General features: G+C 38.3%; 1 protein-coding gene across 2 annotated transcripts in view; it reads left to right on the top strand.

Moving 5' to 3' along the window:
• The window catches only part of LOC148866999 (cold-regulated 413 inner membrane protein 1, chloroplastic-like), a 63990-nt gene extending 60269 nt beyond the window's left edge, over positions 1–3721 (top strand). For both annotated transcript variants that reach the window (XM_088976576.1, XM_088976577.1), the window contains 2 exons: positions 3173–3242; positions 3332–3721. In XM_088976576.1, coding sequence (XP_088832702.1) covers positions 3173–3242; positions 3332–3497 — 236 coding nt within the window. In that variant the 3' untranslated portion in view covers positions 3498–3721. The remainder of the gene's footprint in view (positions 1–3172; positions 3243–3331) is intronic.
• The last annotated feature ends 11879 nt before the right edge of the window (positions 3722–15600 follow it).

Here is a 15600-nt window from a genome sequence, read left to right as displayed (position 1 = left end):
AGGCAAAGACAGGTTGTAAACGAGGCTGTGGGATGATCCCATACAGATCATTTAGAAAGGCCCATACAGAGAAAGGCGGAAGGAAGGGAAAAAGAAGTTGGTTTAGGGGAAAATAACATAGAAGAAGAGAAGTTAACTGGGGAAAAGTTCAGAGGAAGATAATTCTGATGAGGAGCAGGAGGAAAGAGAGATGATGGACAGAGTTAGAAAGATAGAGAAGAAAGATGTGGACAAGGTAGCGGAAAACACAGTTCAAGTAAATAAGGCTTTAGGTCTGGTGGTGTTAGGAAGGGAAGAAATGACAAGGAAGCTGTTCAAGGAAATGGAGGAAAGGTATCCAATGAGTGAAGGAAGATCTGTAGAAGGTTCCTAAGGGCTGTATTGGGGCAGGGCCTATTAAAGGTTTTGGGTCTTATCTGGGTTCAGGGTCTTGCTTTGCTTTTCTGGTCTATTTAAAGGGTTTGGATCCTTCTATTCTGTAACTAATTTTTAGGGTTGAGGGGTTGTGTTTCGGTGGGCCTTGGGTGTTATCTTGTCACCTGCTTGTGTATTCTCTTTCCTCTTTTTAAATAGAAGTTTTCTTTTTTATTTATTACCAAAAAAAATACGTTAGCTTCTTGGACTGATCAAAACAGCCTCCAAAGAGTTCTCAATCCAGCAACTTAACATGATTAAATTAAGAAGTTCTTGAAACACTCATCTAAACCAATGATACAAACTCCTTTCACTTCTGATTGAGTCACTTGCTCTGATACCATGTCAACTTGTGATCGAAAAAGAGAGAAACATACAATTCAGGGGTGTCAATATAATGACTTGACCCCCACGCACAAAGAGACTTTTATATATTAAAATATGTACAACTACAAGAAAGCCCTTATAGGGCTGAAAGAGAGAAAAAAATAAAAGAATAAGATATACAATATAACAAAGACTATTATAATAGAATACATTAAAACTCTCCACATTTAAGAGGTGTCAAGCATGGTCAAGGTGGAGAGCCGAATGAGTTTGGTCTAGTGATGAGGGTCAAATAATTTATTTTTCTCTTTTTGACAAAGTGGAGTTGGGGAAAGAAGGATCTGATGCTGGAGGGGGTTCAAAAGATTTCTCAAGTCAGGCAATGGGTGCTAGAAAATATAGAATGAATCCAATAGAAGAACTAGACAAAAGAGGCAAGGAGGTCTTGACTGAACCCTTCAGAGATAAGGAGGTGATCATGGATGAAAGTCATTTTGTGCAGAGGGAGTTAGATTTGGAAGAGGTGGTTAACACGGAGATGGAGGAAAATAAATTGTTAGGGTTCTCTTTTGTCAGAGGTGAGGACTTTGTTGGGAAGGTTTTTAGAGAAGTTGAAGAAAATGGAGGTCAACTTTGGAAGGAGATTAGGGCATCTAAAGGAGGGGATGCTTTTTCTTCTTGATTTTAATCTCATTTGTTGAGTGTCCTTATTCTAAATTCTGGAAGGCAAGAATTTGTTCATTGTAAAGGTGTTTGTTTTAGTTTGTTTTTTTTGGGGTGGTTTCTTATCACTCCTGTTGTAATTCTTCCATTTTCTTAATGATTTTTCTTTTTTATTTATCTTCAAAGAAAATTGTGCACAACGGTTATATAATTATTAAAGCTTACATAAAATGCATCATTTTTATTTGCATAACTGGATGAATTAAACAATTTTAAATGGAATGTATTTCTAGATAGGTCATTTAAAGGTTATCAAAACATAACCTCATTATGTTGCACTAACCGGATGGATTAAAGCTTACCTAAAAATGCGCCATTTTTATTTGTGTTAATTGGATGAATTAAACAATTTTAAATGGAATGTATTTCTAGATAGGTCATTTAAAGCTTATCAATACATAACCTCATTATGTTGCGGTTGATGCAGTTGTTGGCCTCTATATTGTTAGCATAACAGGCAAAGATTCCATAAGTAGTTTCTACTGTTGTATTTTTCCGGTTGACTACATAGGATTTCCATAAAATGGGAAATCTTGTTGGACCTAAAAACATTCATCGCACTCTCCCTTTCCTAGTTGACAAAGATTAAACTTTTCTGTTGCAACTTGGCTTGCTCTTTGAGAATTGAGAACTGGGACTATTCTATTTTTTGATCCTCATCTGAAGCATCATTGTGGTGAAACTTTTCATATCCTATTTTAGGATTGCCTTAAATTAACTTTGAACCAAATAAAGTTTCAAAGTTTTTCCATTTGTCATTTGGGAAACATATTTCTTCTCTACTGTGGTCCTATTGATCTAAGGGACTTAATTAGAGCAGAATTGAAGGCTACTTGGCAGGGCTGAGGAAGGCTAAAGCTATGAGGTTCAGCAACCTAATACTTGAAGGGGTTTCGAAGGTTATAACAGGTTTGTTATTGTTAGCAAGCAATGAAGGACCATATCGATCAAAAATGAAGGACCATATCGATCAAAAATGAAGGACCATGGAAACACAGATGCAAAATCAGAGAAGCTAAATGAATTATAAATGGGTTGGGAGCTATCATACAGTGAGTATACCTAGGACTGCTAATGGTCTAGCAGATGGGTTGGCAAAACAGGAGGTTAAGAAACTCAATGTATTGGGGGCTTACAGATCAAGGGGGAAGCTGAACTTGATGTTTGGTTACTACAGGTGGTTAGTTGAGGCTGGCCATCCCAATGATGTTATTGTTCTCTTAATTTGTACTAATCAATAAAGTTCACTGTTCCTGATAAAAAAAAGTGTTTCAACGTTTTATGCTATTACATAGGGGCTGTTGGCTGAAACTTACCCATGAAATTCATTATACATGGAACCACATTCAATTGGCCTACTAATTTGCCACATGAAGACTTGGATAATTTAGATCTTGTTTCTATACCACTTATCCAAAAGTCCTTTTCCCTGTGTTAAAAGTATATATAATGGAATAAACTGTAGATATATGGTGGCTCTAACAGTTCGTTAAGGTGAGTGTGTACATCAGACGTATCTGTCTCTGATACCATGCAATTTTGTACAAAGTACATAATAAATTTAGTTGCATTACCCCCCGGTAAACTAAGGAAAAAGTATTATATTACTATCTAATGTCCAATTGTTCTTTTTTGGGTTTTCTTATAATTTAATTTTCTACTTCAAACATGAAATAGAACATACTGAATGATTTTTCATTTGTGTTAGGTGAATTGGAGCTACCTTTGATGGCATTGCAACTTGTGATTGTAGCTCCTTATCAATTCATGGACCTACGGTAAGTCAATCTAGGTTAGTAATTATGTGATTGATGATTTATTCTTTCAGATTTAATTCTGTTCACATTTTTGTATTTTTCATGTGCAGAGGGACACAAGTAGGTGCAATTGTTTCCCTGGTGATTGCTGCTTACTTGGCTTTCCAACATTTCTCCCGGTTGGGAAGCTTGCAAAGAGCATTTGACCAAGGATCTATTATTGCCACCTTAGCTGTGATCTGCATCACTGCTGTGCCCTGCTTCCTTCTAATCTGATATTTTTCTGAAGTGGCCAAAATGGTGCATAGAATACCAGGTACATAAACAAAGGTGCTTTTAAGAGGAAGAGAATGGTCACTTTCTGTATCATGCTTAAGAATTAAGATATATGTATGGTTTCTTAATAAGGAAGCACCGCAGCAGATATATGTAGAATATACTATCTGTACACTACAAGAATATTCTAAGTTGGTAAATGTTGGTAAAACAACTTTCTTTCATCTCTGATATTATATCATTATAATTGTGGCCATGCTTTAATTCCTATGCAAGGATTTTGTTTTCTGCCTTGAAGGCAAGGTTTCCACTTGGTATGGCTAACATTTCATCATTGGAAAATCGCCAAGTAAATGCTCCTACTGTTTGATTTTGTCTATGTTACCATCTGAAAGTGTACATATTGCTATTGGTGAATGGCATTTTTGTTACCTTATTATGCTTCCTGATGCATTCCACAGTATACGTATTAAAGTTATGAAAACCATTTCAAGTACTTAAATTAAAGAGTCTGACAACATCATTAGATAAAGTTAATATTTAAGTCTTCTATTTCAGTTTTGCTTAACAAAAGAAACTAACAAAACCTGTGCATTGCACGAGGACCATTTAATTTGAAATGTAACAAGTAACAAAAAGAAAGAATACTAATCAACTCTCAGGCCCACAAGCATAGGGTTCAAACCTGGCAGCGGCCATTATATTCAGTCTATAATGCCAAAAATGCCAAATAGCTGGAACCAAGTAATGGCCCCTTTTTTTTCCTTTTGTTTTTTGCTTTTGGTTTTTGCTTTTGTTGATAATTATCCTAACATTACTTAAGGTTAATTAACAATGACAAAAAGAAACAATTTTGCTAACAATCTAAGTGGTGGGACCATTGAAGGATATTTTAAGGGACAGGTGTTAAAAACTTTTCTAAGTACTTGCTTACATGCCTACATGATCTGGACTGATAGGATGGGGCCTATTATGCCCCACATATGCAGTTGAAGCCCTATGCATCTGACCGTATAGAAATAAGGATCTTGATTAACCCATACCGTAGCATTTTTGGAGGTCATATACAAGATATGGAAAATTTTGGCTGCCCGCATTGTGGGATTCCTGCCCACATAAAATAGTAACGTTTCACTGACAGCTCGGATCTGCTACCCACTGCTCTGTGGGTACAACATGTGGGTAGCAGATCCCGAGTCGTTTTGTAACAAATTCCTTTGTAAAATAAAATATATTTATTTCTCATTCAAAGTCTCCATCCCCCGGAGCTCACATCAGCCCTTCGGTCCACCTTTTACATGAACCCTTCAATACCATTGTGCCACACCATTTCAATTTTTATATTTCAAAATTAATGGGCGTCGGCCGTCGGGCACTTAACGGCAGTTTGGACTCGAAAATTAACTTTATGTAAATTTTGTCTCTCCTTCCTTTGGGTCCCTTTCCTCTCTCCTGTTCTACATGGTACCTTCAAGCCTCAGTTATTACGTCCTCTTCAACTGAACCAAACTCCACCCCAATCTTCACTTGGAATGTCACCAAGGCCTTGAACGCACACCTCCGAATTCGGTGATTTTAAAAAGTACTTTTGCCCTAATGATTTTATGTTTACATGGTGAATATTGATATGGAAGTCTAATTTAAACTGCATGAATGCTGACAATATGGCGGTATGGATTTGGAGTGGTTAATGAACCAGTTCATGGGTCTTTTATCTGACTAAGACAGACATTGCTTGGGAAGCTTTGAAGGCGATGAATAATTTTAATATTGATATTGTAAATTTGTAATCAGAGGAATCCATGTCTGACAAATATGATTCAGACTATTTCAACTAAACAATGACAAGTTTAGTGAAGTTCAGCAAAGCACAAATTCGAAGGCCATCATACACAACATTTCTCCCAGCACCTCATGCAAGTATCCAGAAATTCTGGGTTGAATCCAAATCTGGTTCAAGCTTGGAATGTTAGAAACTACAACCTGTTGTATGATCCTATTATCTTTTCCTCAAAGATGCTCAACTTCTCAATGGCAAACGCTCATGTCTTGTTAGCTCACAAGAATGGGATGTTGCTTGAAGAATCTGGTCTAGATCGACTTGGTAAGCCAGTTGGAAATGAAGAACTGGGTTTCTTCTTTTGCTAATTCTTCATATTCAAATTAATCCAACTTTAGCCCTTTGACTAAAAACAGTAGGAGGAGGGGAAAAAGAAGAACGCAGAGAGAGAGAGCATTTAGACCAAATTGGTGAATTCATCTAGTCGTGTTTACGCCGGAAAATTTGTCACTGCCGATTGATGGTTGCTAAAACTCACATGATGCACTCTTGCTCTCTTGGGCTGTGAGAGAATAAGTAATAACAAAACCCTTGACAGCTTGATGGGAGAAGAAGAGGGAACAATGAGAGGGAGAAAAGAGTTTAACCAAAATTTGATTTCAAATTGGAGTCTAAATGGCATTAAATGTGGAATATCATTGGAATATTGATGGACGGAAGGGTCCATAGGATGTGAGCTCCATTCCCCGTTTCTCTCACCTCTGAATAACGAGTTCAAATCATCCCCCTACAAGATTCCCCCCCCCCCCAACGTTCTACAGCATATCGCCGGAAGTGTATTGGGATCTCCTAATGATATAGCATCATCATTTTTGTTATTATCATCAGAAGATGTTTCCAATTAGTCCTGTTCATGGGCCGGGCCGGGCCGGGCTCGAGTCGGACTTTGACTCTTTATTAATAGAAAAATGTTAGGCCCGAGCCCGAGCTCGGCCCGACAAATGGGCCTACAACTTAGGCCTGAGCCTGGCCCTGATAAAAAGCCTGAAGCCTGAGCCCGGCTCAAATTTTATGCGGGCTGGGCTTTTTTGCCCAAAGTTAAGCCCGCGGACTAAAAAGCCTGTTCAAGCCCGTCTGAGGGTCATGCCGGGCCAGGCCGATCCATCGGGCCACCCGGCCCATGAACAGGTCTATTCCCAATACACGGTTGTGGGACATTGTGGGGGGACAATCTTGTAGGGGGCTGGTTTGAACCCTACTAGGATTGTTCAAAACATAGAATAAACCAGCCAAACCAATTTAACCTGAAGTGGTTGGTTTTAAAACGAAGTTGGTCGGTTCTGGTTTCGTAAATGTTAAAAACCAATGAATCGATTTGGTCACGGGTTATATCCCTAAAAACCAAATTGAAACTGAACTGAAATACTAACTAATATTTAGATTAAAATACGATGACATGGATTGACGAGAAACCAGACCTTTTTATCATCTCTTACTTTTTTCTTTTTTTTTTCTTGGAAGAAGTACCAATCAGCTCAGATCAGAATTCTCTATTCAGGGTGAGGATGTGATTTATAGGGCAGAGGGCTAGTAGTAGGGGGGGGGGGGGGCGGAATTCAGCATCGTGTGCTTTTTGTACTTCTCCGTTTTTTCTTTTAAACCTACTTTGTTAGTACAGTCATTCATCCTCTCTCTCTCCCACATGACCAATGCATCCTCTCTCTCTCTCATGTCTTTTCCATTGGCCGATTGTACAATTCAACATTTCTTTTATTTTGCTTAGTTAACCAATGAAACCAACCGAAACATTAAATAATTTCAAACTCGGTTTTATGATATTATTGGTCGATTTGGGTTGAAACAATTACAAACTCAACAGTGTCAGTTTGGTTGGCAAAATTAGGTAAAACTGAACCAAACCAACCTGTGTATAGCCCCACACCCACCACGAGACAAAAATTTCTTCTAGGAATGGGTGGGAATAATAGAGAAAAGTGTGGTTTGAGAAAACATATTTTTTGGTGTTTTTTGTTTTTTTTCAAATTTTACTGTTCCTAGCAACAATATACTGACATGTCATTCAAAAACGCATATGTGGTAGCAACAACATTGGTACCAAATAGAAAAGAAAAAGGAAAAAGTTTTCTAAGAAAACGGCATGCAATGCTGCACTGTTTTCTCAAAAAACACCTCAGGAAATGAAATTTTTGGTCCTCACAAGGCCATGCTCACACTGTTTGCACAGTCCCTTGCAACCTTGCATTTGAAATATTTTCCCATAAAAAAAGCATACAAGTATAGAGATATTCCTAATGCATGATTATAAAAGGCTGTGAGAATTCTGTAAGCACAGTCTTATGAGCACTGAACCTGATCTCTCAAGAAATGACATTGATTCCAAACACTGCCAAAGTATCCCCATTTTGATTACTGTAGGTTGATTATATGATAAGACAAAACATAGTCTTCGTCCTTGGTTTTACATCGAGGGTAGGGATTACAGTTTTTGCACGTTCGGTTTGTTAATTCTAAATCTCTAGAAATTCATTATGCTTTTTTAATAATAAGCTTAGGGTTATCCAGACGTAGAAGAAAAAATACATAGAAAGTTAGGTGGGTTTGTAATGGTTGTTTGTTCTTCCCCTATTCGACCTAAATACATAAGGTAGGTGGGCCTCTCTTCCTGGCTCTTGATAACTGAAACTGAATATATATTAAAGGGTAAATTAAAAGACCCACTGTATTAAACTTTTATTTGTGACAAAGACCACGCTATACTATTGGGGTCATGACAATTATCCTCTTAAGCCATAATTGACCCAAAAAATACCTTCATTTTCTCTAAACAAAATCAGCTAAATGAATCATTTCACTAACATCAAGGTTCAAAGTATCAATACGTATCGGGCCATATTGGTCGATATGTATCATATGACTTCCCGATACGTCCCTATAGGGGGTGTTTCGGGGTCTCGACTGGTTGAGAGGGTGGATGGACCTTAAACCGGCCCCTCTGAACCAAATTCGAAAAAACTAAAAAAAGAACTATCGATATTACCTGATACGCCACTACCGGCATATCGGGCGTATTGGTATTTTGAATCTTGACTGACATAGAAAAATAAGTTTCTTTAAATTCTTGTTTCATTTCACTAACATTAATGTCTCCTTCTCCATCTTAAAATATAAAATTGTCCGCTCCTTTTGTTAAAAAATTAAAAAACAAACAAAACTTAAATTTATATCTATAAAAAAGAAACCTCTGCCATTTCATTTGGATATTGAATCCTACCAATAGTCTACAATGATCTCTCAGGGCAACTGAGAGGACTTCAATATTATATTTAGAAAATTAATTGAATCATAAATTGTTCAAATAAATAAGAAAAAGGGTAATTTGGGAACTTAAAAAAAATTAACAGCTGAATGAGAATCTTTTTCAGATTTAACTTATGGAACTCTAATGAATGGGGGTATTTGTCACAAATGAAAGTTTAGGGGGTAATTGCCACTAATCCCATAGTAGAAGGGATCTTTTTGGAAAATGAAAGTTTAGGAGAGTAATTATCACTAACACCATGGTATACGGGTATCTTTATAATAAGTCGTATATTTAATTGAGAAAAAAAGTTATAATACAATTGATAATTCTATTTGTTATTGCTTGATCTAAGGTGGGAAAGCAATAGATAATGTGTCTTGATGTGTTGGATTTTGATCTCATAAGAGATTAAATCCAATGGGTTTGATCGGTCAATTACATGAGAAATTGCACACTTGATTGAAAAATGAGTTTTTCTCTTACAAAACCTAGTTTTGAACTTGTCCCACATTGGAAAATTATAAGTTTTGTTTTCAGTATTTCAATAGGAGCTGATTTACACTCCTTATAATTAGTAGAGGAGAGTATGAGGATTCGATACTGTGCAACGCGCACGCACGCGTGTGTGCACGTGTGTGCGGCGCAATGAGGCGCTTTAGAGGCGCACTTTGCTCGCACTATGCGCGCACCCGCGTGGCTCACGATGGGCGGCTTTGGTTTTGGTGCGTTGCTGACCGTTGATCACCGTTGATGAGATCAACTGTTAACTACTTCTACAGTCTCACAGAAGGTTTCTTTGGAGACTCTTCAACTTTGCTGGTTGCAAATTCTCGTCCAAGACTCTGTTGTATCCTGGGAACGAACTTGCCTGTAACCCAACAACAAACTCAGTAAAACTAAGTGGGGGCAAATAACGTTCTAAAGACAGTGTCTTTAGACGCACCTCAGAGCTTCTCCTCTAAAGTTACAGTGATCCCATTTCTTCTCCAACAATTTTAGAACGTTATTTTGCAATGGAGGCGGAAGCAAGCATGACTTCGATCAAGATGATGAACCAAGATCTTGTTCAACTAGACCAGTTCGATGGAGCAAATTTCAGCCGATGGCAAGACAAGATGATCTTCTTTCTGACCACCCTGAAGCTATACTATTTGCTGGACCCGGATCTGCAATCACTTCCTGAACCCACTGACAAAGACTCAGAGAAAGTAAAGAAGGAAAAAGCAAAACGAGAAGAGGACTCACTTCTGTGCCGAGGACACATACTGAATGCTTTATCAGACTGGCTCTACAACTTCTACAAGGAACTTACATCTCCAAAAGAAATCTGGAAGGCCCTGGAATTCAAATACAAGGTGCAAGAAGCAGGTACGAATAATTATCTTACTGCAGAATACTTTGACTTCACCATGAACGGCCATAAACCCATACTGGAGCAAGTTCATGAACTACAGGTGATAGTCAACAAAATTTGATCCCTTAACATCATCATTTCTGAATTTTTCCAAGTGGGAGCAATCATTGCCAAACTTCCACCCTCTTGGAAGGATTACAGGAAGAACTTACCTTGGAGCAAATTCAGCAACACCTTCGTATTGAAGAAGATACTCGGTTTAGAGACAGTAGGGATAAGACCCTGACCGGTATGCTGAACTCTAAGGTAAATTTTGTGGAAAACGGATCGAAAAGATTAACCTTGCATTACAAGTAAAGAAGAATGATGGTTACTTCAAGAAGAACAACAATAAGAAATGATCCTACTATGTTTGTGGAAAAAATGGGCATTATGCCCGAGTCTGCCGGCATTGCAAAGGCGGAACCAAGTTTGCAAATATGATAGAAGACAATCTAGTGGCCATGATTACTGAAGTCAACATGGCAGAATCACCTATGTGAACTTGAAACTCTTAATAAAGTTCTGAAATGAAGTTGACAACAATGTTGTTCGTTATGATGAAAGGTTGAGATAAACTCTTAATGAAGTTCTGAAATGTGTCAAATAACGGAGCACATAGTGGAACTTCACCTATGTGAATATAAAGTGGTGCCGCTTCTCATGAGGGTTTGGGTTTGCTCTCGGGATTGTTCATGAAACCATGACAGAAGCACATGGCCATAACAGTGCTGAGCAAAACTTGAAACTCTTGCAGAGACTGGACATTTTGTGTGTATAGGTGTCTCCGATCTGTCTTGAGAGTAATTGGTTTAAGGTTTTACCACCAATAACTTTGACAAGGCTTTGAGATAACTATACTAACAAGAGGTTTAAGTTGATAAACACCTTTTGTATGCATAATTGTGTCATAGTAGATTGGATTGAGAGAGAACTATGTAATTGATCAATCAATGTGGGGGATTGTTGGATTTTGATCTCATAAGAGATAAAATCCAATGGGTTTGATTGGTCAATTATATGAGAAATTGCACTTGCACACTTGATTGAAAAATGAGTTTTTCTCTTACAAAACCCAGTTTTGAACTTGTCCCACATTGAAAAATTATAAGGTTTGTTTTCAGTATTTCAATAGAAGCTAATTTACACTCCTTAGAATTAGTAGAGGAGAGTATGGGGATTCGATACCGTGCAACGCGCTCGCACACACGTGCGCGCGTGTGTGCATCGCAATGAGACGCTTTAGAGGCGCACTTTGCTCGCACTACGCGTGCACCCGCGTAGCTCACGATGGGCGGCTTTGGTTTTGGTGCATTGCTGATCGTTGATCACCGTTGATGAGATCAGCGGTCACGATTCGATCGGGTGTGATCAAGAGGCACAATTCAAAGTTAACAGTCACTAACTGTTAACTACTTTTTAAACAATCACAATGTTTGAAATTGTGACTGTTCAATGTGCCTTCTCTAAACTGGCACCTACCTTTTTTCCATACCTCTTCACAAATTATTTAAGGAGCATGAATCAAACTCCAAAACACACAATTTCGAAATTCACACACTCTCTCTCTCTCAGTCCGGTCTGCTACAGTCTCACAGAAGGTTTCTTTGGAGACTCTTCAACTTTGCTGGTTGTAGATTCTCGCCCAAGACTTTGTTGTATCCTGGGAAAGAATTTGCCTGTAACCAGTAGCAAACTCAGTAAAACTGAGTGGAGGCAAATAACGTTCTAAAGACAGTATCTTTAGACGCGCCTCAGAGCTTCTTCTCTAAAGTTACACTGACCCCATTTCTTCTCCAACATGATGAATTGGAAGAACTGAACTAGATCTTGCAACCAAGGAGGAGCACTCCAACGCTTAAGTTAGTGAAGAGAATAGGGAGGTTAGTTGGGCTGAACTATTTAGATGAATCGGTCGTAGCCAAACAAGGGAGTTCAAAATTAGAGAGTAGGAGGGCTAGAATTCTAGAGAGTGGAACAAGAATGTACCTTGGGCAGTGTGCCCTTAAATACTTGTGGGGGAGTGCTTTTGTGCTCCTTGCTTTGTAGAAAACATGTCATGTCCTGAAGTTTTAGGGATTGGTTCCACACCCTTCACGCGAGGGGCAAAGCGAAGGTTGAGGGACTTTGGGTCACGATGCTTCATCTTTCAAGCTCACACGTGTGTGCTATGCATAGGGCATGATTTGGACCATTGATCATCATCTTGTTTGTGTCATTAACAATATGTATAAAACGGGAAGGAATAGAATCAAATGACTTGTCATTTGAGCAAGAGTGCCTAGTGGAATTCAGCTTGGGTCCTTGTCTTAGAGTATTTTTAACTTCGTGTAAAGCCCTTCTCTGGTAAGTCCTCTCTCCCCATCATGTTTTCTTCTTTATCTTCATCTTCTTCTTCAAGGTTGAATGGCTCCAGCTTAGGTAGTAAGCAAAGGAATGAGAGTGAGTCCTCTTAGAGAAGTGGTGGTCCTTGAGACCAATGTCAATGAGGTCAAGGTCAAGGTGAACATGTTGTGGGTGGAAGCCAGCAAGGATGTTTATGGTGAGGCAACTGATGTTGACACCAAGGTTGAAGTGGACATTCCGAGAGTAGAGTCTGAGGAAGACATCCATAGTGAGGCCAATGAGGATTTTGTTCCTCCTTTTGATGCTGAGGCTAAAGACCAGAATGGAGAGGGAATCGAGGAGGTCTAGGTTCCAGCCAAAGCTGTGTTTGATGACACTCGATGCGTGCTTGATTGAGATAGACATGCTTAGGATTGAGCAGTACCTTATTTTAGCTAAGTACAAGCTTAGGTGCCGAAGGAAGGGAGCACGTTGACTCGCCTCAACTGGGCAAGTTATGTGTGCATGAGGATAACCTTGAGGTTGGCCTTAGGTTCCCCTCATATTCGAACTCCTTTTTATTTGTGGTCAAACTAATATGCTTTTGTACCCTTCATGGCCTTTCAATGACCTTCCCTCTTTTCTACACCTTTCTTTCTTTGAAAAAACACCAACAGAGGTGATACTATTATTTTTCGGTGTGGTCGAACTTGAAATTACATCATGGAGCTCCTTTTTCCATCCACAACTATAAGGAGGGGATGTTTTTCTTTTGTCATTTGTGAGACAAGTGTCCTCTTTGGTATGAGCTTATCGTCTTGAAGATCAAAGTGAAGGCACCTAAATCTGAGTCTTTGACTGATGAAGATAGGGATCCCCTAAATATGATGGGCAAGCTCAAGATAGATGTTATGGAGTAGTACACTTCTGAAGCCTGACAAATCTGTGCTGAGTTGTTCCCGACATGACTTGGTAACAACGTCACCAAGCTATTGAGTTTGCTCAATTTTGTCCTTTACAGGAGGTGAAGAAGCTCTGAGGAGTGACGCTATGGAAAGGGAAGTTGAGGAGACACAAGATCGAGCCATTGAGGAGTTTCAAATGATGGAGTAGTATAAACATGAGTTAGTCACTTATGCTACTAACTCCTACATGCTCAATTTTGAACATCACAAAAAGGTGGGTTTGGAGATTTTGAGCTGAGCTTCCTTTTCAAGATGCCCCCTTTTCCGAAGGTTTGGCTTAGTTTTTCGAGGTATTACAAAGGATTGTTGGCACTCAGTGATCTGAGCAAGTGCTATGAGGTTTTCCTGATGCAAACGTGTTAGGGTTACCTGTTAGTCATTCGTTTGATGCTTCCTAGGCCGAGTTGACTGACGAAAGCATGGAAATGTATATCTAAAGTGTACTCAACAATTGACATTTGTAAAATAAAGAACTTAAAAGTAATATTTTTTCATAATAATTTTATAAATATCAACTTTATTATTTGTGTAATTTTTATGCTGAAAGAATTAATAATTGAATGGAGAAAAGCCCAAGCATAGGTCCAAGAAACCCAAACCCAAGCTCCATGACCCAAGTATGAGTGTTGATTCGTTTTCCGCTTTACTCTGAACATGGTCCGGTATTTTGGGCATATCTTTCTCTACAAATGTCGAAATTCAATGATTCTTAAGGCTATGAACAGATAAGAGATATGGCTGCAATTCATCTATTGATAACTTTCTCTAAATCAATCTATATCCAGGCGAAAATTGGGGGATAATATGCGGATCCGGGCTGAGTAGATTGAAGAGCCTGGCAGCACAATAAAAAGGAAAAATCTGACCAAAAAGGGGGGTGACTTGTAGAGGTTATTTTGGCATTATTTTCTCAGTCTTTCACAAGAGATAAGAGGGAAGAATGACGTCCATGCACGGCTAAAGCTTCAACAAGGATAGGGAGGATCTTGATCGATGGGTTTTACTTGTTATTTTTCTTTGATTCCTTGAGAGATTTCAATGTTTAATTTTGTTTTAGAGAGATTTCCTTTATTATTTTGATAAACCCTAAAGTTATATTCTTCAATTTCCATATAAGATTAGTCATGCTCTTTTTATGTGTAATTCGTTAGAAAATAATTGATTGGGTAGATTTATTTTATGAGTTGATCATTAACTGCAATACTGTCGGTTTGATATACTGTCATTTTTGGATAGATTGTAAGAATAGATCATTTTGTTTTTTCATTGAAATTAATTTTCTCAGAACAAATACTTTTATTCTTGTCATTGGTTTTTAAAGTTATATTTTTTGATTTGTTGTTTGGGATGTGAAACTTGCAATTGAGTAATAAATAGGAATCAAAGTTGAAACAACTGAGCAAATCGATCAAGTGAATCTCAAAACCTTGTTCATCACAATACTACTTTCGTCCTTTAATCATCGTTACTTTTGTTCAAATAATTTTTCTCTTCTTTTTATTTTTAGAAAATCATTTTTTCTAGGTTATTCACTCTTAGCAATAGCTCCTTTTGTTGGTTTAATCAGCTTCTCTGTGGATTCGACACTTAAAGCTACGCTTCAACGACTGCTTAGCAAAGGGTAATAATTTTGGGTGAGACACAAAATTTGGTGCCGTTGGCGGGGAAGCCAAGCCAACAACTGAGTTTGAACATTCTTTACTTCTCTTTTATTTCCTCTGATTCTTTCATTTTCTTTAGTTTCATTTTATTTTCTTGATCTCATTTTCCTTTTCTTTTTTTGTAAGTTAAAAAGCTAAAAAAATAGGAGCTTAGGGTCTATGAATGTATGAATAAACCAAGGGACAAAAGAGGGAGATTTGCTAGATAGATATGAATGGACCCACCACCACTTCCTAAGAAAGAAGTAGCATTTAGTTCATCCTCTGATTCTAAAACCATGAATCAACATGAGGACAACCCTGTTAGGTCTTTTAAAGACTACTTGCACCCCACTCGGACAGCCACACCATCATGCATCATGTTCCCTCCGAATACACCACAAATTGAGTTCAAATATGGAATGATCCAACTCTTGCCTAATTTCCATGGTTTAGATAGTGAGAATTCGTATGTGCACATTAGGGAATTTGAATAGGTAGTGGCCAACTTTCATAACCGAGCTGATATTGCAGACATTGTTAGGCTAGAATTTTTCCCTTTTTCCTTGAAAGAGAGCTAAGAGTTGGCTATACTTTTTGAAACCGAGATCCATAGGTATATGGGCGGAGATGACCCAAGCTTTCTTTAACAAGTACTTCCCGCACCATAAGACCAAC

The sequence above is a fragment of the Nelumbo lutea genome, chromosome 3, assembly GCF_056320005.1.
Source record: "Nelumbo lutea isolate HS-2025 chromosome 3, American lotus-T2T, whole genome shotgun sequence".
NCBI lineage: Eukaryota > Viridiplantae > Streptophyta > Magnoliopsida > Proteales > Nelumbonaceae > Nelumbo > Nelumbo lutea.
This window is presented reverse-complemented; position numbering and strand designations above follow the sequence as displayed.